Here is a 22735-nt window from a genome sequence, read left to right as displayed (position 1 = left end):
AAGGTTGATTTGTAAAACTGTTCTTGTAAGCTGTCTACAACTTATATGCAATCTATAGAAAACTGGTCCCTTACGTTCGAACTGGCAAGAGGCTAACTATTCATTAGTATAAAAAGAAGTTGGGCGCAGAGCTTGTAGGGGTTACAAACGAGATGCCCCCTGTATCTTGGATGCCAATCTGTATCTTGGATGCCAAGTTCAGACAGAAGGACGTCTTCATAATACTCAGATGCAGCCAATTAACCTAATAGAAAAAGCAGAAAGCACTTCAGCAAAACACAGATGTTTTATTTGCTTAAAAAATTACTTTAGACCAAAGAAGCAGAATGCACATGCTTTATATGAAAATTTGTTAAAGCTGCAATAGATTGTATACAAGTGCTTATCATGCAGTATTTTCCTCTTTGTCGATATAAGAGAGGCCAACTGTTTCAAGGCTTACAGCACCAAAGATAGATTCTGGACATAAATTTTGAGACTGAATCTTTGTTGTACTTGTTTAATGAATTGTCAGAAAATAAAACCATTTGATACAGTTTTATCTGACAACAGTTGCAGTTGCCAAAATCTACAAGTTTTGATGGTTTTAGACAAAGAAAATAAACATTTTTTTCTACTTTGTTAACATTTGCAGATGGTTTATGGAATTGTTTGTCAATGTTTCACCAAATACAATTTGATTATGAGCGGATTTAGATATATTGAATAAAAGTTTCAAAATGTCCTACGTTTTGACTAAGTGCTCAGGGATACTGAAACCCATTGATTAAGATGGCAAGAGTTTGAAGGGTTAAGCAACCTTTGCCTTACTTAATCTGTTTAACATTAATCAGCACAGATCATTACAAGGTAACCTGCACAGACACTTGTTCAAATTTGTTTAGGTTTGTTTTAAATTTGTTCAATATTACCCTATGTAAACACTTTAAAAATTAACATACACGGACACTTTAGAAGTTAAATTGCACAGACACTTTAGAAACAAATCTTTAGTTTATTAGCCATAAAGTGAGTTTAGATAAAGCATGATGTGCAGAGTAAATATCTTTACATTTGATAAAAATACACTGAATATTCCCATCTTTTGAAACCAAATTGTGGTATCCGTTGTTCATAAAAGTTAAATCTATGTGAGTAAATGATGGAGCTTTTTAATATACATGTTTATGGAAAAATATAGATTGTCTTAAAAGTGCTAACACTTCAGTTACTGCATTGGTTTAGCTATTAATAGAGTTTAGGTGAAGCTAGTGCCGTCTTGGCAAGTATTCATTGTTTGATTAGATAAAGTGATAACAGGCACCCTCAGAACTCATGCGGGTATAGGCACTGGTGATGTTAACACTCTTTGAAGTACAGGTTGACAAGTTTAGGGGCTCATAAAGAAGAGTACCAGGTTGTAGAGGTACAGGTAGTTCTCCTGTAAATAGAAAGGTTGACACTTGCATACATCATACACATCTGTTTGAAAGTTTTTTGAAAGATTGTTGTAAAAATCTAAGAGAAAAGCATAATTGTTATAATGCTAAGGCTCTGTCCTTAAGAGTACCTATACTGGATGTTACGATTCAGATAAAAGTGAGTGTACATTAAGGATTGATAGATGGTCAGCTATACAATAAAATGCAGACTTTATATATATAACTTACTAAACTTTTAATAATAGGCTCAAACAGAAAAGTTAAGCATCTTACAATAGTTCTAAAAATAAATGCTAAAATATCATCTTTGCGCATTGAATTAGATGGAGCTACTCAAACAAGATGGCATGGTGTTGTAGCGCAACAATGCGTACATAGATTTGGTGTGAGTCTCTTTCAAGCAGATTATTTAGGTGATTAGCAGTACTGTGTAACCTTCCACAAGGTTGTGGGTAAGAAAACATTACCTTCAAAAATTCAATCAGCATAATGTGGGCATCTACCAATAATCAGGTACTTACCATAGTAAAGACAGAGTTGGAGCTTCTGCTTCGCACATCCAGAACCGAACCATAAACATCTACCAACTGTTCAGCGTTTAATTTTTTCATGGCATTGTAGGCTGCTATAAAAATGTCTGCTTTTCTCCCGTTCTCTCTACAATTAGAAAAAGCGTTGATCTGGCTGAAACTGTGACAATGATAGTTTGATACAAAATATTTTATTGTGAATTCAGAAACAATACAGTTAGGCAGCTGAATCATCATTCTGAAATGTGCCACTTTTACAATTACCCACTTTATCTAAATTTAAGACTGATATAGGCTGAGAGCATTGTCGAGGTTTGTATTTAGTTGTGTAAATGATGGTTGCTTAAATCTTATTAGTTTTATCCTGTCAGTCAGTTATTACTTACGAGTCCATCACACATATCTTGCCTTCTGTGTCACCTTGAACTTGTCTCTCAACAGCACTTAGGTAGTAGAGCAAGGAACTGTAGTCCGGTAGATCCTTCACTTCTCCGTCAGCCCAAACTTTGATCTTCATGAAGAAAATTGGCTGGCTCTGAAATTTCAATTCAACTTTTTGGTAACTCTAGATGACGCTGCCTAAGTTTTTACCTTTTAAACAACCCTATACTTTATACAGCATTACTAACATTTGCTCAGAATTACTTGAATTGTGGTCAGAATTAATTAGCACAGTAGTTGTTTATTTTTAATGTAAGTGCGCTGTCGCTTGCCAGAATTTTTTATTGCTTTTGAGTTAACAAATGACAGGACAGCTTACTTACGCTTAGGACAGCCTAAGTGTGGCCACACTGACAACATGATTTATTTGAAAAACCTATGTTTAGTCAGTTATCACACAATGCCGGGTGTTCCAACCTATGCTAAGTCTCCACCAGAAGATTGGTACCTAATGAACCTGATTGATGAACTGATTCTAAAAAGACTTGTTATTACACTTACATATTTCAGCTCAATTTTTTTATTTGTTCCATCACAACAGATTTACTATCAATTGTTGTGTTTATCTAGTACTGGAACTTTCTCTGCAGGAATACCCACAATTTATAGGTAAACCAGCATTGTATGGTAAAAACGGTTATAATGAAATATTTGATTTAATACTGTACATAATGTAAAACTTGTGGACAAAAATACTCACATTCACTGTTAGATGGATTACGTCTATCATTTGATTGCACCGTGAATTCACTCTGTCAATAAGTATTTTTCCAGAGCATAAAGAGGGTTCACCAGACTTAGGGAGGAGTCCATTTATCTGCTGCTGAAAATTGATTGTAAAATTTTAAAAAATTATTCACAAAACAAATTATATTAAGTTTATATTCAGTTAAACAACAAAAAAACATCGAAGAAGTCAGACATATATATAGAGGTATTAAAATACAGCTTTGAGTCCATTTTTAGTTCATAACATAATTTCTCTATTTTCAAGCATATTTGAACTGTAATACTAACTTTACTAGCTATGAGCACTAGAACCTTAGCCAAGCGATGTCAGCCATTACCTGTGAGTCCAGCATAACAATAGTTTGAATACTCTTAGATATTGCCATTTCCCAGAATTCCTCATACTGACGACCCTCTATGACTGGCCCCACAATAAACTGGTCTTTTTTTCTGTAGCTCTAAATAATCAAAATGAGGTTGAGATTGCAAGTTGAAAAAAGTTTGGAAAATGTGAATCTTATTTATATAGTCTATTTGAAGGTTTTGCACCAGCCATACATATTGCATACACGTCTGGCAGTAGATCAACTGATCTTTTCAGATGAAACCTCCAATCAAGCTCTCAGTTATTTTAAGTTTGAATAATTCATACTTTAGGAGGGTAGTTATTTAGTTCTTCCTCCACAAATAGTTTTGGTTGCCAGAATAACTTTATCTACAGAATTAGCTAACTTGTTTTCCAAAAACTGGTATGTTAACATTAAAAATTTAGAGCTATGGACAAATAGATATTTGGCCTCTAGTTGCATTATCACAACCAATATGAGTAAAAATGTATTTGTGAACTAAGACTACATTGCTAAAATATATATTTGATTTAATTGGATGTCCTGCATAGGCTTTGCACCTTTATGTATATAACGGGCACTGAGCTATAGACATTGAAAAATACTTGCCATATAACATGGTAGTATCACATAAATATATTGCAGAACGAAGATTCCTTCAAAATTTTTCTTTTTTAATTGCATGCCATTATAAAGTCATATCAACATCATATATTAGAACACTCACATCAAGGAAGTAGAATCCATCGAGCATTGCGGCAGAGTCAGTCACACTATCTAAAACAGTAATAATTAACTTACAAATTGATATTTAAGAACCAGGAGTATCGGTATTTTTGTAACAAAGGAAACACTTAGTTAGCCAATAATCGTAGTTAGTAGGTAAAGACTTTGACTAAAGTCAAAATGAAGGTAAAGCAGGTTATGATGTTTCAAGCAAGCACTTTACTTATAACATCAGCTATAGATTATTATCAGTTATTAGACTCTGCTCCTCACACTAAAGAGCAACATGTTTGAAAAATTCTAAGAGTAACCTGAGGATATTTGTGTGTCATTAAAAAGGAAAAATAACACTCTTACCTTCCATATGCTGATTGCTCTGGTCAGCTGACCTACTTCTCAGAAGCTTCTCTAATCTCTGCATTAGAATACAGATTGCAAGTAAAAATACTAGATCACTCATAGTATAGTATATTTATAGATATCAACTAACTCAACTGTAAATGCTAGAAAGGTTTTTATAAGTTTAATCAACTTATTTATGTTAATGACAACTCAACCTGATATTCTTTAAGAATTGAACTTTTTTCTGTTTTCAGTTTCTTCTTGAGAGCCTGTTTCTTACAGACGTAAGTTTCAGATTCGACAGTTTCTGTCAAAGCCTCATAAAGGAGACTATATTCTGTCTAGAAAACATCAAACAGTCTACAATTTATTTAAGAAATGTGTTATAAAATATAAAAGCTAGTGACAGTTGTCTTAAATGTTAAGAAAAAATCAGGTGGTACAAATTCGAACTGCTCACTTTATATGAAAAGTTAGAAAGGTTTTCATATATTCAAAGTTCATATTTAATATATGAAACTTATAAAAGTTTTTATAAATTAAATAATAGTAATAAGAATAATTATCAACTAACGAACTGTTTTAAAGATATTCTTTGAAGAATATAGTTGTAGCAGTATATAAAAAAACTGTAAACTTGTCAACTCTTATTATTAGAAAAAAGACTTTAACACTAAATAACATATTTACATTATATTCTGTTAGAAATATCATGCCATGAGAGTAAGCGCTAAAACAATGATTTAGACTGTTTTAACGGGGTTTTAAGTAGGTGTATACTGTTTTGGAAATATTAATCACAGTAAAGGTGGTAAACTTCACTATTATATGTACATTAGTGTACACAATAGCGACTCACAATGTTTAAAGTTAACTTGATAGATATATCAGCAAATAGTTATAACGCCCTATAGATAAGTGCTAAAACAATGATTAAGGTTATTAGTCTGAGTATTTCAATCTACCAATTTATCTACAAACAGAACAAATAGTGATTAGAGTCTTTAGACACGTTTACATAGCTAATACATACATAATTGATAAATAATTATGCCGCTAAATTGAAGTGAGAGTAAATTATCTTTGACTATAAACATTATAAAGCATGACAAGGCTTATGAAATAGTATACTCATCTAACATTATGTAACTTGGATGGATACCTTTAAATACAACCACTACTGATTGCAGTTGGCAGTTACAAAATTATTTTGTAAGCAGTTTTGTACAAAGCATATGTGTTACTGTTCACACAAAAGGCTAAATATTCTAGTCATGAGTAACTCACTAAGAAGGCTTGATGGTAATGCTGTAGGTCATAAACTTTCTGAGTATTTGCAATATGTGATCATTGAAGGTCAAAACTAAATGTTAAAATACATATTACAATGTTTTATTCTAACTAGACTATGATTACCTCTGTTTTTATCAGTTGTGGTCTCCTTTCTCTCATTCTTTTGGTGCACTCCATAACATTTACCTTACCAGTTGTTTCAGCTTCCTCGAGCAAAATACTGAGTCCGATGAAAAGTCCAGACATTTCTTCTCCACCACTAAAGATGTCAGTAATAACATTGTTCTGAACATACATAGGCCTATATTTTGTTAATCATTTGAAAGGTGTATTAGCTGAGGTTTTTCAAATAAAATTCTAAATGAATAAGCAACATTGCAGGCAAATACTAGTATTTATGATATTAGTATTCATATGAGCTATTAGAAACATTAAACATGTAACGGTGTGAGATAGTTTTGAGTGTTTTAATTTAGACCATCTCTATCGATCAGCTAATTCAAGACAGTAAACTGTGTGAGAATGCTTTTTTAACTTGTCTGATAGTGGCAGATTAGCTTCATGTGTTAGAATCAAGCTGGAGTACATTATAAAACAATATGACTCACTAAAAACATTACGAATAGCTGCTTCATGGTGAGCCAAAAAAAGCCATGATACCATGTAGTCAAGGAAACTGGTATTCCAATTTGTCACTTCTACTTTGTTGGTTACCTGCTGTGGACGAGGATTGGACCATCATGACCACTATATAAACTCCTCACTTTTCTAACAAACTCTACAAAAGAGTTCATTTCTACTGCAGAGCTTAGCTCACCCCAAGCCTGAAATTCAAACTGTCTCACATTCAGAGTTTCCTTCTCCTACAACATTAGACGCAACACTTAAGTATTATAGAAGATGAGCATTGGTTTTCTAAGAGAGCTTCTTAGGCTTGTTTATTTGTTATTGACAATGAAAACACCATATAATGCCACAAGTTTTTGTGCTACTGATAAATTGGTAGATAACTCTGAGGCTAAGTGTCAACTTGAGTTGGCTATAAAAATGGTGATAATCAATTATTGAGTATTATTATTATTATTATTATTATTATTATTATCAATCAAAATGTGATAATCATTTTAGTGCAAAGACAAAAATCTTTTCTTACACAAGTTGGTGCTACATCTGCGTCCAGATAGAAATGTCCTCACGTGTAAAAGTAGTTTGTCTTGTAAAAGCAGTACAATTGAATAATCTTGTTTGTCAGTAAATAAATTGTGTTAATACCTTGTAAATCTTTAGTGTTCTAGCAACATATCTGCACTTCTGCTCTATAGCGAGTAAAACGACCTTCACATTTTCAAAGGTCACCGATGAGTCTAGTGTCTTAGGGCAGTAAGACAAAGATGAAGTCTGTAATGACAAAACAGTATTTCTACACTAAATTTGACCTGCTAGTCATACAAAACCTTATTTTGTACATCTTATAGAGAATTTACCAAAGAACGGACGCAAACATTACATTTACTTGACTACAATTACTAAAAAACCTGTGTGTAAACTAATACTCATGTCATGATTTGAATTTAAGAGTACCCAACAGAAAATATGGGCTATGCAGACTATCCAAACAGAATATATAGTACCGATTGCTGGCAATGATTGGCTCTTATGCACAATCAACTTCTAGTAACTTATATAAACACAATCAAGTACAGAAACATTCAATAGCCATTATGAACAATGTATACTCACATAAAATAATACATATGAATGGTACATGGAAACCCACAAATTGTTTTGTTCACTTGTAAGCATACATTTAATAATTCAACAATGTGAGTAGACTACACATTGTTATAAAGAAAGGAATGTTTATTTGCTGCAGATAATTGCAGTACTCTCTTTCATGCGACACGTTCTTTTTTATGAATGGCATTGAGTGAAAGGTCTTCACTTGTTACAGCGTTATTATGTAAAAACAGCTTCACTCTACACTATTGATTTTTCAATAAATATAATTACCTTTTTGGCATCATTGGCATTATAAACAACAATGACAGCACTAGGTTTCTCTTGCCAGACCATCTTCAAAAAGTCATTATTTGCTGCTGGAGTTGGACCTGTTGACAGAAATAGCATTACATCAATAAGTGATTATTACAATAGTGATTTCGTCTACTAACAATACAAAGATGAACCTTCTGAAGATGAGTTTTTGACAATGATAAAACTTTTTCTCTAATGAATTTCTGTCAGAACTAACAACTTCTAAGAATCAACAGAAAAATTGGGTTCAACACAAGTTAGAGAAATCTGCATGTTTTGTTAGGGTACTAAAACGATACATCATTTGTTTTCAAAACGTAGGTAAGCATGTATAAACAATCAGCAGATTTACTGGTATATTCTTTGACAATGGTATAAAATATGTAGTTTTATTATGTGTATTTTGTTCAAGATTATAAAAGCAAAGGTATTGCATCCATTAAAAGAGACCGGCGTATGTAGGCTGCGATACATGATGTGTGGTAGAGGAAAAGGAGTTCAGAGTTACAATCGGTATAGTTTTATCTACAGCTCTATTTCAGTGATAGCAGCATAACATAATTTCAACTTAGAGCTGGAATTCCAAACATTAATGGTAGCCGGTGTAGCAGTTCACGCGGTCTGCTATGTACATACGTGTACACCCGACAAGCTAATTGTTATGTAATTGCACTTGAGTGCTGTAGCGAAGTGTTTGTGGTGAGCGTTCGATTTCACTGGTGTTTATTTATATATATATTCAAACTTCCATCAACGCTGGCTAATAAGTAACATCGTGAAATCTACAATAACATGTTAATTACGAATAAACACAAGGAAGTTTAAATTCGAGTAAAATAGATATCAACAGTTGCTGAATGAATGTCATTTGAAAGCTCAAAATAAAAGATTATAATAGTAGCTTAAACACAAAATGAAAGATTATAATAGTGGCTTAAACAAAACGAACCTTTGGCTTTCTGTCACGTTAGCTTGCCATAGTTTCTGATAATAAAATTCTATGTATTCAACACTTTATTTGCGTTTCAAAGCTAAGCATAATAAGTTCCATTCAGCTTTTAGTGGCTGCAGACGGTTGCTAACGCAACGATCTTTACCTTAGTCTACACGGTAAACAGGTCCCCGCCCCCCATTGATCGTGGTCCGAGGCAGCGGGTCTGTCAAACGCATTAGCCAAGTGATCAAACGAGCGAGCGCTAACTACTGAATATAGATTCTGTATGGATATATGTACACAAATTTGTGGTTGATCAGCCGCCTAGCCTACTATTATTACGGAATTTACTTGACTGATAAACAACACACAATAAAGTCCTTGCTAAAACTATTTTAAAACTGATTTATTTATTTAAGCAGAGTAGTATAGCAGTGGTTATAGTATTAGGAAAAATACAAGTTAAACAGATTTCAAGTTAGCTACAGCCGGATATATAAAATATTGTTTTCATAACAAATAAAGCCACAAGCTAAGGAGTCTCACAGTGTGACAAGATAATAAAGTGTTAACTATAATCTAGTATGAGTTGGCAAATAGCTGAATATTGAACCAAAAGCATTTTCAGCATTGATAAAATATGTACAAAAATATCCTAAGAAATATCTCTTAATATCTCCATATTTTTCCTAATTCTCATGTAAGTATAGCGTTCATTTTGGTGACATCGCATGTCAATATGTTTTATTTGTGCTAATTGAACAATCTTTGTTTAGTCTAAAAAGATGTTGAAAAATAGCTGGTCTAACCAAAGTGCTGTTAATATTGCAACTAGATTACCCTTAATATATTCACCGTTTCAAGGTTAACCAGCCATATCACTCTAAACTCAAATAGCCTCAGTTGTTTGTCAAAGGTGGCATAATATAGATTAGTGAACCAATACTTAAATTGATGTCATTATGTTGATCACTAATAACAGTAGGTTTAACATGCATATTAAATATTAAACGCAAAATATCGCATAACTATTACTTTATGAATGATTGTTACTATAATACTTGAATTCATAAGGTTGGTTTCGCAAAACTATCATAAATTGTTGTTCTCTTTTACTTCATTTTGAATAAGAACTATTCATAACAAACAGCTACATACACTCTTATTGCAAGAGTTACCTTCCCATGTGTCTCTATCTTACCTCGAGATGCGATATAAGTGTTGTCTTTGTTCAATCCCTACAAAGTTATAATTTACTTGGTAAGACAAAATTCATTCAACGAGTAAATAATGAAACAAACTTATTTTACATTTAAAGCATTTTAAAAGTCTTAAAGGGACTCTTTTTAGTAAGAAAGGCATTCAAGGGCACTTTAAATGTTTTCTGTGCATGCTATGCTAATACGCACTTTGAGTCTGGTCGCATCCACGTAGTGGGCATAACTCTCATTTCTCCTTTCTTCGTCTGGTTCATCCTTTAATCTCAAGAGTGTGACAACATTCTTTTCTAAACTTTGCAATTCCTTTAAATAATAAAAAGTATGGATGCTTGAATCATAGTACTAGTTTTTTCAAAATATAAAAGCACTAGGTGAATGCCCTGCATTGCATGGATAATAAAAACTGCTTATAATCATTACATCTACATGTATATATATATATATATATATATATATATATATATATATATATATATATATATATATATTGTGGAGGACGGGACTATACTAAACCATATGTTTGTGCTTGAGACCACATTATGCCTAGTCACTTATGTATATTTCTTAACCGGTTATATAATACCCTGGTAAAACTGTTATATAATACTACATTTTTGGGCCTGCTTCACAGGCCTGCTAGCACACCATTATGCCTATTGTCTGGGCCTGCCTCACAGGCCTGATGTGAAACAATGAATGTTATATAATTGTGGGCGGAGCAAATAGTATAAAAGGAGAAGGCATAAGCCAACTCTTTGGGATTCTGCTAACGGATTTTATACTGTCAAGACGAAGTTATACATGTACTGATATACGCTAAATACACTATACTTATTCTTATAAACTGCCTACGTTTGATGCCTGCCTGGTTGGCATAAGGAGGATCCTTCCGCCAGAACTGCTCTGGCTTCGAAACACGAACTGCTTGGGGGAGACACCTAAGGAAGGCTAGGGGTGGGCTACGTTACGATCGGACCTGATCAGAAATGCGATAGCATTGGAGATCAGGCCCTCCAGTAAGTAGTCGGGACCTAAACTAGCCAAGATAGGGTCTCAGAGAGCAGGCCGTGCTAGCCTTCCAAGTGAGCCTGAACTGCGGATACCCAGCCGCGGCCTGACCTGACCACTAGGTGTGTCAGGCAGGCCGACGAGGGGAAGGCCCAGTGTTCAGACTGCACTGCCTTGCTAGGAAAAGTAAAGCTGGCTCAGCTACCGGGGCCAGACCTTTACAATATATATATATATATATATATATATATATATATATATATATATATATATATATATATATATATATATATTATGCATGTATATATAGATATATATATATATTTTATGCATGTATATATAGATATATATATATTTTATGCATGTATATATAGATATATATATATTTTATACATGTATATATAGATATATATATATATGTATATATATATATATATATATATTTCTCAAGTCTATATGCGTTTCCCAAAGCTTGTGTGTATGTCCAGCTATAGCTATTAAAATCTTGAAAATTAAAATTCAGATTTTTGATGGATTTGAACTTGCGGATATCAACCACAAGTATAAATTGCACTCACTTTACCATTGAGTTATACAAGGCATATTGGTCAAAGGCCCTATCCAATACCGTATAGCGTAAGCACACACTAAACGACATACCATTTGAAACTCTATGATTCTTTAACTCTATGAAACATGATGCTTTTCCGTGTTTTCTTGAACTTCTATTTTTGGTTTTTCGTAAGTTCAAATGCTAGAGTCGCGGTCAAGGCCAATTCTCTCATGCGGCCAATTTTATTATCTTTGTAGGAAGAGCCTCGATATTCTCTCTCCGTCTGATCAGACAAAGACAGTATGATATCTCATTTTTACATTTGTATTAATACCTAGAGGTACCAGTATCGTCGTATTCCAAGTTTTGATGGATAACCTCTGGTTAAACAGTTATCGTTTTTATACACACACACTTCCACGCAATAATTGTTATTACTAATTGAACATATTCAGGAATTTATTCTGTTTTCTCGGTTTGTATTAGTTGTACCTTTACTGAATCATCTTTTATTGTAATCGTAGCAAAACAGACTTAGTTTAGCTACTACTTGATAATTATTTCACATTTACATTTAATCCCTTATCTAGTTGTTGGCCTACACAAAACAATTTTCTCACGGTATGAAGATTGAAAGTTACAGTTGTTTGACAAAGTTTGAAAACCTACACATTTGTTTTTATTTTTTTCTTTCAGTTTACTGAAATTACACAAAACACTATTTTTATGATATGTAGTTTGAAAGTTAAAATGGCAAATTTTGTTATATGTTAAACATAAATCAATTTTCTGTCCAAATAATTTTTTGTTACCTTGGCAAGGATAGTACAGCTAGTTACTTACATACCTTACCTACTGCATAACCCTTACACTACATTACCAGCAACTGTTTATAACTTGTTTTTATTACAAGTACAATGCCAGGTGGATATTCAGCTAGGAGGCCAGCTGGTCATCATTACATTTGACGCAACGTCATGCGTATTTTAACCGATGTAATGAACATATTCACTATTATTAATCACTATGGCCAGTTGAATACGTAGTCTGTTGGAAGGCTTTAGAAATGAGCATCTCGAGATCAAATCATCTGTGAAGTGGAGTTTTCATTCCTAAAACTTTATCACTATAATTAGACACAGCCACAACAGGTAAACAAAAGACCAACAAAAAGACATTGAAATCCATACATATAGATAAGCAGTATCAATATGTCCTTGAATCAAGAACGTACTATGTTGAATGCAAACATTAGGTACATAAATCTATGAATGGTAGAAGATTACAACTAACTTTAAACTGTTGAGAGATGGTCATTTGGTTGTTCTCCATAAACTGATAAAGATTGGTAGCAGATACAGCGCCTGCATCAATTTCTGTATATATTTCTGCAATATCCTCACCACTGTCCTTGATATCTTCATATACCTGAAAGTCTATATAGTCTTCAGGCAACTGGCATACATGGCTGCCATCTTCATGGCGAATACTCATGATATTTGGCATCTTGATTTTTTCTGAGCCGCTTCTAGCTGGAAATACATAGTTTTACACTTATTTAGCAATTACATCTTAGTCTTTATTAAAAACAATGAGTGCAATTGCTATAGTCAACAGATATGCAAGGTTGAAAATTAGTTTTTTGTTATAAAAAATAACGAATATACATACATAAAACACATGACCAGAGTTATCAGAGATCTCTTGACAGCAGTTCAGCTAAAAACCTAGTAATTAAACAGAATACATGCACTGGCCTCTTTAGCGTATGCCCTAGATGTCGGATGTTGACCTGTCCAGTTATAGCTATTAAAATTTTGGATTTGAACTCACAGATATTGCAACCACGCATTTAGCCACTGAGCTATGCAGTCCTAAGCATTCTATCGCTCTCATCATATACTGTATACCCTATGTACACGGTAAGTGTGCCCTCGTGATTATTAATTAATACTACCTTTTGGCATTGGTTATTTTTTGAAATTGTTTAAAAACTGGTTTTTGGCTACTATTACCTAGTTTTTATTTGTGATTTTGAATGTGTTGTTTCATTTTCAAATGTAAGTTACAATTCTATTTCTGGTTTTTCATAAAGATTGATTGCTGAATTGGTAAAGGCTAATACTTTTCACACAGACAACTGTATGATCTCGAGTAGGAATAGCCTCTACATTCTTTCTATGTTCGGTTAGACAAAGACACTCCAATATCTCATTTTTTACATTTATATAGTAGATTGAGAGGTACCAGTATTGTCATATTCAAAGGTTTGATGGATAGCTTCTGCTGGAACAATAACTTTTTTTTACACACACACTTCTATGCACGAATTAATATTATTAATTCAACATACGCAGTATTTTTCATTCTGTTTTCTCAGTTTGTATTAATTGTATCATTACCAAATCATATTTTATTGTAATTGTAGCAAAACAGACTCAACTTAGCTAATAATTGTTAGCCATTTCACATTTACATTTAAAAACTTTCATATTTGTTTTAGTTTTTCCTTAAATTATTTTACCTGCACAAAACATTTTTCTTATGATATGAATTTTGAAAGTTAGAATGGTAACTGTTGTTATATGTTGAATAAAAACAAAGTTTCTGCGCAAAGACTTTTATTACCAGGGCAACGCCGGGCATTCCACTAATATCACCTACTATCTTGAGTTTCCAAAAGCCAAAGGTTGGAAATGTATTATAGATATAGTATAATCTGTTAAGAAGCGTTGAAAGCTTGAGTAGAGAAGCTGAAGGTGCACATTATGGTGGTAGAATAATAATCTGCTTTGTTGTGGCAAGTAATGGTTTGAGAAATAGGTAAATCAGTAAATAGTTGATGGAAAAAAACAATTTAGCACAGCATCCGCTAGCTAAGGCAGTGAGCACCTATGAGATGGAAAATAATTCAGTTAGAATTTTGAGTGCAGAAGATAATGGAGATAGATCAAGCAGAAAGATTAAGAAGAAGGTCGCTAAAGAGGTAGAGGAAAGAAGTTTTGTGCAGTACTCTGGAAAAAGTAGTAGCTGGTATGAAACCTATAGGTTCACTTTTCCTAATGGAAAGTTTGAGAGATAGTAGAAGGAATTATAGAGATGATTGTAGTGTAAATATCTTTCTGAGAGAAAGCTAGGAAAAGAGACAGTAAAGGAAGGTACAGAGATAATAGTGGCAAAAACATCTTTAGTTATGAAACAGAAAGTATAGGGTATAGTAGAGAAACAGTTTTTCAAAATTTCAAGTGATGACAAAAGTAGTAGTCATGTGATGACGCCAGTGAGATGGAAAGCTACTTGGGGCATTATATAGATGGCAGGCCAAGGTTTACATATTTTCCTGATCTTGGGAATACATGAATGGCATCAAATATTTTTGATGTCAAACGGGCTATGAAGTATCCTTGCTGCTGGCAGTGTTCTGTACCGGGAAAACCAAGAAAAGGTGTGAATCATGTGTTCAGTACAAGGAAGGTGAGGAAGCGCAATACAAACCTTGTGGAAAAATCAAAACCCCTTGCAGCTTCAGAGGAAGAAGTTTAGTAGAGGTGAGTAGAGATGTAATAAAGCAGCTTAACTAGCAGCCATGATAAACACGGCTAGCTCTTTGTAGCTGAGGAGTTTAATGACAAAATAAAAGTATGTAATGATGAAGGAAAAATAAACGATAACAAATATCTTATGCTCGTGACAGCAACGTTGATAAATGTTAACAGATATAAAACTGTAACTAGTATAGATATAAAACTAAAACTATAAAACTAAACAGGAGTAAATTCACCAGGTCTTCAAACACCTATAAACCACAGGCAACAATCAGCTCTAAAGTATAAAAGCAGAATCATCACATCGTAACATGGGTGATGAGTTCAAATAAAACTCTTTACTATAATATGAGCCGTGTTCATTTGCCTGCCTGTTGTAAAAGCTGGAAAAAAAACTGCACCAAACAGGATTTAAACTCACAACTTTTAGCTTGATAAACCAAGGTTCGAATAACTGCACAAAGCAAAACTACATTCCTTCACAGAATGACTAAGCAAACATGTAATCACTGCACCTCATGGGCACACCACGATTCCTCACAGCACACTGAACTGCCAGGGTACAGGCACTCACAGATAGTAGAAACGCAGCCATGAACGCATTAATTACATTATCACACATTTAAACACTGCACAAAGTTAGGATGTATTAAAAATATGGTCCTACCTGCTATCGTGTCTCTAGACTTGCTCAGTCTCACATCTATTGCCTGCTTATCATTGTGGGAAATCAAGAGATTCTTTTCTCGCTAAAAGAAAGTGAAACTGCATTAGTCTTTTTCATTATGGCTAATATGCAGCATAAATTTTTAATTTTAATCTCAAAGTAATTGTATAAACTAAGGAAAGATGTATGTTAAACTCAACAGCAGTCTGTTTGTGTCAACTAACAACTGCTTCATATGCTGTTGCAATATCTTAAACTCTGTTTTTTACCTCATCTTGTAAGTAGTTGTCTCTGGAGGCTCCTGAAGGCTGACATATACCATATTTATGAGTGTCACCTCCGGTATTTAACATCTTAGTATACTCTTCCCCGCTTTGAGCTACAACCATACGATTTTACATTTGTGTATCCATTGCATTCGAAGGCTGAAAAGGCTACTTGTAAGAAAAGCAAACGTAAAAAACTACAAGCGTTCAAAGTGCTTGAAAATTTGTATTTTGTTCTGAGTTGGCTCTACAGACTTCAAGATTGCGTGTTTTTGATTGACCTAGCTATTCAGGATTTAGGCAAAAAAGAACACATGTTCCAAATGCAAATACATTGAGATCATAAATAAATTGGTGAAGTTTTGGTACAAACTAACCACAATATAGATTGATATCTAGATATTCAAACAAGGAAAACTACTTGATTAGAATAACGCTGACTGCTTTTTAAATTCAACAAAAACAAAAAATTATGTCAACTACTCAATTGAATTGATGATTACAAATTTTCAAATACATACAAATTTTCAGAGCTCATGTACCTATACCAGAGCCACTGAATCAAACTCAACTCAGACACTTAGTACGGTTGACAGAGAATAATTATAACATTTGTGTCGAGTATAAAAGGTTAATGAAAGTAAAGGAAGAAAAAGGTAAAAGATAAGGGTAAGAGAGAAAGAGGGTAAAGATAAACATGGGAAATCAGGCAGTAGCGTGACTATGTGAAGTTGTACATGTAACAAAAAGTTAATGATTAACTGATATGTCATATCAGTGAACCAAACATGAGCAAACTCAGCAGCTCTGTGTGTATTTAAATTTCTTCAGAATCAAGAGCCAGTTCTAAGTTTAAGATGAAAAGCGACATAAAATATGCTGATAAGCGCAGCTGTGTTCAGACCGATGATGACTTAAATACTCAAGGCTTAAGTCAAGGTTTATTTGTAGTTCTTCAAGTGAGTTTTTTTCATCTGATTTAAACATTGGTTCAAAGTTGAATGAAAAAAACTCACTTGAAGAACTACAAATAAAACTTGATTTAAGCATTGAAAATGCATGGAAATTTTGTGAAATGCATAGAATTTTAAAAAGTTTCCAAATTTTTATTTGAAATTTTATTCATTTCAAGAAATGCATCAAATTTTTAGTGGGTTTACATGCACAAAAAATTTCATGCACTTGTGCATAGAATTTCAGCGCACGTAAATGAAATTTTATGCACAAGTGATATGGAATTTCATTTAAAAAGTTAGGCAATTTTGGTTTTGAACTTGACAAGAGACCAAATTATTTCCCATGCAATCTTTTGTTAGATAATTGACCAGTTCTAAAACAGGTGTATACCTTTATGTTATCCCGAGCAGCTTAGCTCTTGTAAAATAACTAATGAAAGAAGTATGGTTAATAGCATGCTTAAAAGCCAACCTACTGTTAGTTAGCAGACTCTGTCAATAATATTATCAAACTGTGCATATTTGTGAGAAAATTCGATCGCGCAATGGCAGGAAGATTACATATCTCAATTTAATCGTTTGACGCCTTTACCCTTTGCTAACTTGAACATGTCTTTCATAAATAGTTTGTGATTAATTTGTGTTTTACAGCCACTTTATGCAATAATAATAGAAGGAATAACGGTAATATTATTGGAAGTACACCCAGAATATACCTAATTATCATAATTAATGAAATGTAAATTTCTATTATTAAACTATTATAATAAATTCAATGTTGTTATAACTAAAACAGTATAGTCACGTACATATAAAATAATTCCTCATTCTGAAAAAAACAAAATAGGAAAAATAAAGTCACAAATAAAAAATATAAATTACTTCTCACTCTTCACAATCTGAATTTTGATATATCCTTTTCTACAAGAATGGCTTTCGGAACAACTTTATAAAACAAGACTTCAGAGTTTAACAACAAGCAACCAACTTTTTGCTGTTATATGAATCAAACTCAATTAAAGATTTCACAGTATGTTTATGCCAGCTGTTAGTCTAATGAAAAAACAAAAAGTTAATATATTAAAAGTGGACTCAAAATGTGTCAAAGACAAAGTTCTCACCTATTCGGATCAAACCTTTCTATAATGTTGTTTCAAAAATGTAATGGCATAAATATGGTGATTTGAAAATGAACATCTAAGTATATTCTTAATGTCATGTAAATTTGTTAATTTTGAATCGTTCATGTTTTTTACTGTTGTTCTTATGCCAAAACATTGGACACATACTCCACACCTCCATAGATGAAAATATGTAAAACACTCCACACAGATCCATAGAGGAAACTGTGTAAAAGATCCTACACACCTCAACCGATGAAAATATGTGAAACATACTACACACCTCCACAGACAAAAATATGTGAAACATACTACACACTCCATAGATGAAAATATGTGAAACATACTACACATCTCCACAGATGAAAGTATGTGAAGCACACTACACATCTCCACAGATAAAACTATGTGAAACATACTAACACCTCCATAGATGAAACTATGTGAAACATAATACACACCTCCATAGATAAAAGTATGTGAAACATACTACACACCTCCATAGATAAAAGTATGTGAAACATACTACACACCTCCATAGATAAAAGTATGTGAAACATACTACACACCTCCACAGACAAAAATATGTGAAACATACTAACACCTCCATAGATGAAACTATGTGAAACATAATACACACCTCCATAGATAAAAGTATGTGAAACATACTACACACCTCCATAGATAAAAGTATGTGAAACATACTACACACCTCCATAGATAAAAGTATGTGAAATATACTGCACACCTCCATAGATGAAAGTAAGTGAAACATAATACACACCTCCATAGATGAAAATATGTAAAAGATACTACACACCTCCACAGATGAAAATATGTGAAACATACCACACACCTCCACAGATGAAAATATGTGAAACATACTACACACCTCCATAGACGAAAGTATGTGAAACCAACTTTATGGAGGTTTATGGAGGTGTGTAGTATACTTTACTGTAGTATATAGTAAACATGCTTACTAAAACATATAAGAGTGGCTTTCATAACAACTTAAGAAAACAAGACTTCAGAGTTTAACTATAAGCAACCAGTTTTTTTTCGCTGTAAAAGAAATCCCACAAATCTACACGTAAATGAATAGTGTTCCTAAAGATTTCACATTATCGATAGCTTATCAGTCTAAAGATGTGCATAGCAGAGTTTGATAGGTTTCGGTTGTGTTATGTAAAACAAATAACAAAAACATTGCCTGAGTTTTAGAAATGCCCCACATTATTAGGATAAATCACTCAACTATAGACAGTGAAAACATGAACCCTATCTTGTGAACTATGCTAACATAGCTATTTATGCAGTGTTTATGGCCACGGAAAAAATGGCTATAAGCATACGGCCATTATGACTATTATAGAAAGTGTGAGAATGTTTACATTTCTGCTTGAAACCTTTGTGATGCATGATCTCTACCTGACTAATATTTTGTGAAATGATACCATTCATGCTGGACTCTTCTAAAGAGATTTTTTACGGAGTGCAGAAAACACACATATTAAAACTAGGATCAACTTATTGTACAACTTTGTACTGCTCACTACAACGACTAGACAACTAACTTCAATAAGTTTTACACAAACAGAATATGGCATCAGGTGACCGACAATGTTTGATGACATGCTCTGTTATATTTTAATGATTACTGCACAAAGTTTTTGAGATTTTATTAGCTAGAAGGCTTATTGGTTAGGTTTGAGTCACAGATCAGCTCTAATTATGTCATATGTAATGGTTAAAAACTCCAAATTTCTGCAGAAAGATCTCAAGCAATGACTCATTTTATTATGTGAATGATCAAGTGATGTTTTACAGTGTAAAATGAAATAAAGCTGATCTTGCCGGTTTAGTTGTCGGCAATGTAACCCATAATGCTGGTTGTATCGAACTTCATATTTAGCGAGTACACATACCTGACCTGACTAAACTGTTTAGTGTATGCTGGGAACGTTTTATTAGAATTGTTTGCTGAACATTCTCTGGCTGTTAGAGTTATAATCAAGCTGATCGCCCATCATTAAAAGCGTGTATAGATAACAACTCCAAGTTTATTAATATTTGTAGGCCTGAACTAATGCTTATCACATATCTGAATTCAACAATAGGCATTTTTAAATATTGTACGATATTTACCCCTGAACGATGCAAGCGGAGAATCTAAAAGCATCTGCCCATTAAAACTGTAAGCTGTATACTTATGAACAGCAAAAGCATTAGTATTTAAGAAGTATTTGACTTTTCAGATAAAGCTCATGAAAAATAACAAGTACTTACGTGAATTTAAGCTCATTTTTAGGTAAGCTCGTTGGGCATCTACTGCTCTTTCATTGTTTTTTCTATTGCAAAAAAGTAGGTGTTACCACATTGTGACAGTGAGTGATTGCGAGACACGAGTCAATTAAAAATAACAAAGCTTGGCTACTCCGTTAAAAAGATCTTGCACTTGCCCATGTAGTAAAGTGTCCAAATACATCTACTTAATGTTTCTGAATTCTTTAACATAGAACATAAAATTACATGGTACTATTTAGATGAAAAACGTGTGTATGGAAGTTTCTAGAGAATTCTATCAATAATAGCCAGCTAAAATCAAGCAACTGTTTACCTATGCAAAGCAACAGTTACAACGCCGCCAGCGGCACTATTCTATGCTTTATTCATCTTAGCTTGTTCATCTAATAGTTCAAACAAGAGCAAAATTGCCATATTTTAAAATGAGGATTTTTATATAAGTTTTTATCAGAGCATGCAGCCTACCTCAAGTGTCTGCGAAGGAATACAAGGGTCAGAGTGATCCCAATGATTAAAAGAACAGCAAGGCCACCACCTAATCCTCCAGAACTGCCTGCACTTTTACTTTTCTTCGTATTTTTAGCAACTACACAGTAAAAAGATACAATATACAGTAAAGACACAGAAAGCATTGATATGACATTAATATTCTACTAATTCATTATGGTTAAAACTTTGAGCTGCCAGGAATTCCTAACGCAACAACAACAACAGCATTTACAGCATTTTTAAGTATTATCACAAATCCTTCTATATATGTCTAACCCACCTACTTCTACCTGCCAATAGGAAGATGAGGTGAAATCAACCACCTTCTCAGTAACTGGCTTTAGTCCAATATAGAATGTGTAGTCTCCCGGATGTAGAGGTCTATTCACGTATCTACCATATGTAATACTGTCTCCAACTGTGAACTTATCAGAGAGGTTGCTAACAGGAAGCTCAGCGGTAATGTAGGAGTAATTACTGGTTTGTACGTCAGTGCTGCTCAACTCCCTCTTGACCCTAAAGTTTGTCTGAACAGCTATTAGCAAAATCTCATATCCGTCTGGTGATTGGAGGTTGAGAGGTGTTGGTAGGGTTAGAGTTACCAGTGTGTCATTAACTACTGGCTCTTTTTCAGAGAAGCTCCACTCAATTGCTAAAAGTGTAAATAGTTTTTTTCCCTGACGAAAAATGACTGAGTTTCTATATAGACATATAAACCACTTTACTATGGTTATAAAAGGACTATAAGAACTACCAAATTGAAGCAAAGTATGTAAATTAAATTAAGTCTGTCAATAAAACCAAGATTGTGTATTTTCAAAGCAGACCTAAATAACCTATAGTAAATATAACACAATAACTTATGATTATGCTGTGATACATCTAATAACAAACTCACTATTACCTCAACAGAATAATAAGACTAGCTTAACTACTCAACATCAACCGGTTCTACAGAAAATTTATTAATTTACTTTTATTCATGAGCTAAAGAACAAACCTTTTGCTAACAGCAGCAGGTTTTGGTGTTCATATCATAAAACAGTTGTCAGAAAGCAATTTTAATTACATTTCAACTTCATGACAGAAAAAAGCAGGTAAACATTAAATATCGCAAGTCATTGTCAAAGCTTGTTCTACCCATATTTAATTATGCAGCCAAGAGAAGTTAGTCAAAACAATGAGTTCATCGTTGTGATAAATAAATTTCAGTGAATGTAGTATAAAGTATATTGCAAAGAAAATAATATTAGATAGTTATATAATGCATATGAAAGAAGTATGTAGAATGTGTTTGTATGCTCTATGTGTCCTATGTGTTCATTGCTTAGTTTTTACTTTTAAGTCTAAGTAAAACATTTTTGAGCCAAAGAACATAATATAGTTTTAAATATCATGTTTAAAACAATAGACAAAGTACATAATAGTTTTTACCTGCTGGTTTAGTCCAAAAGACAAAATACGCAGACCACAGTGAATATCCATTGGACCAAGATTCTCTCATTTGGCAACTGTACTGAACTTGAGAGGATAGTGAGGTGATATTTGCTGACTGTCTATTTCTAGTCAAATGTGGCAGTGCACTATTAGCACCACGATTGAATGTACTGTTTTTAATAAGACAGTTGATCTGTCAAATATATTAACAACCGTGAAATAACAATTTTTAGCTGACACCTCATCTTAAAACTTTGATAAATTATGAGGTCTAGAAAAGTTTGCATCAGGTTTAGCAAGAAACTTTGAACAAGGGTAAAGCTACATAATACATCAGGTCTTCCTTATGAATTTTACAAGATAACCTTC

The 22735-nt window shown here is 33.3% G+C and overlaps 2 protein-coding genes across 2 annotated transcripts; both read right to left on the bottom strand.

Moving 5' to 3' along the window:
- Positions 1-1319: 1319 nt before the first annotated feature.
- LOC137392845 (receptor-type tyrosine-protein phosphatase epsilon-like) lies at positions 1320-2475 on the bottom strand. The gene is made up of 3 exons (XM_068079181.1): positions 2338-2475; positions 1943-2078; positions 1320-1420 (listed from the first exon to the last, which is right to left on the bottom strand). The coding sequence occupies exons 1-3, from the start codon at positions 2466-2468 to the stop codon at positions 1370-1372; spliced, it is 318 nt and encodes a 105-aa protein (XP_067935282.1). The 5' UTR covers positions 2469-2475; the 3' UTR covers positions 1320-1369.
- A 483-nt stretch (positions 2476-2958) lies between these two features.
- LOC137389875 (receptor-type tyrosine-protein phosphatase T-like) lies at positions 2959-22414 on the bottom strand. The gene is made up of 17 exons (XM_068076028.1): positions 22364-22414; positions 21210-21606; positions 16060-16169; positions 15791-15872; positions 12872-13110; positions 10207-10320; positions 9999-10035; positions 7840-7937; positions 7102-7227; positions 6544-6692; positions 5953-6088; positions 4752-4877; positions 4552-4609; positions 4196-4245; positions 3460-3579; positions 3093-3215; positions 2959-2976 (listed from the first exon to the last, which is right to left on the bottom strand). Exons 1-17 carry the CDS (start codon positions 22412-22414, stop codon positions 2959-2961), a joined length of 2034 nt encoding a protein of 677 aa, XP_067932129.1.
- Between the last annotated feature and the right edge of the window lie 321 nt (positions 22415-22735).

Source organism: Watersipora subatra, chromosome 1 (assembly GCF_963576615.1).
Source record: "Watersipora subatra chromosome 1, tzWatSuba1.1, whole genome shotgun sequence".
In the NCBI taxonomy this organism is placed as follows: Eukaryota; Metazoa; Bryozoa; class Gymnolaemata; order Cheilostomatida; family Watersiporidae; genus Watersipora; species Watersipora subatra.
Note: the sequence above shows the minus strand (reverse complement) of the source record. Positions and strands in the feature narration are given on the sequence as shown.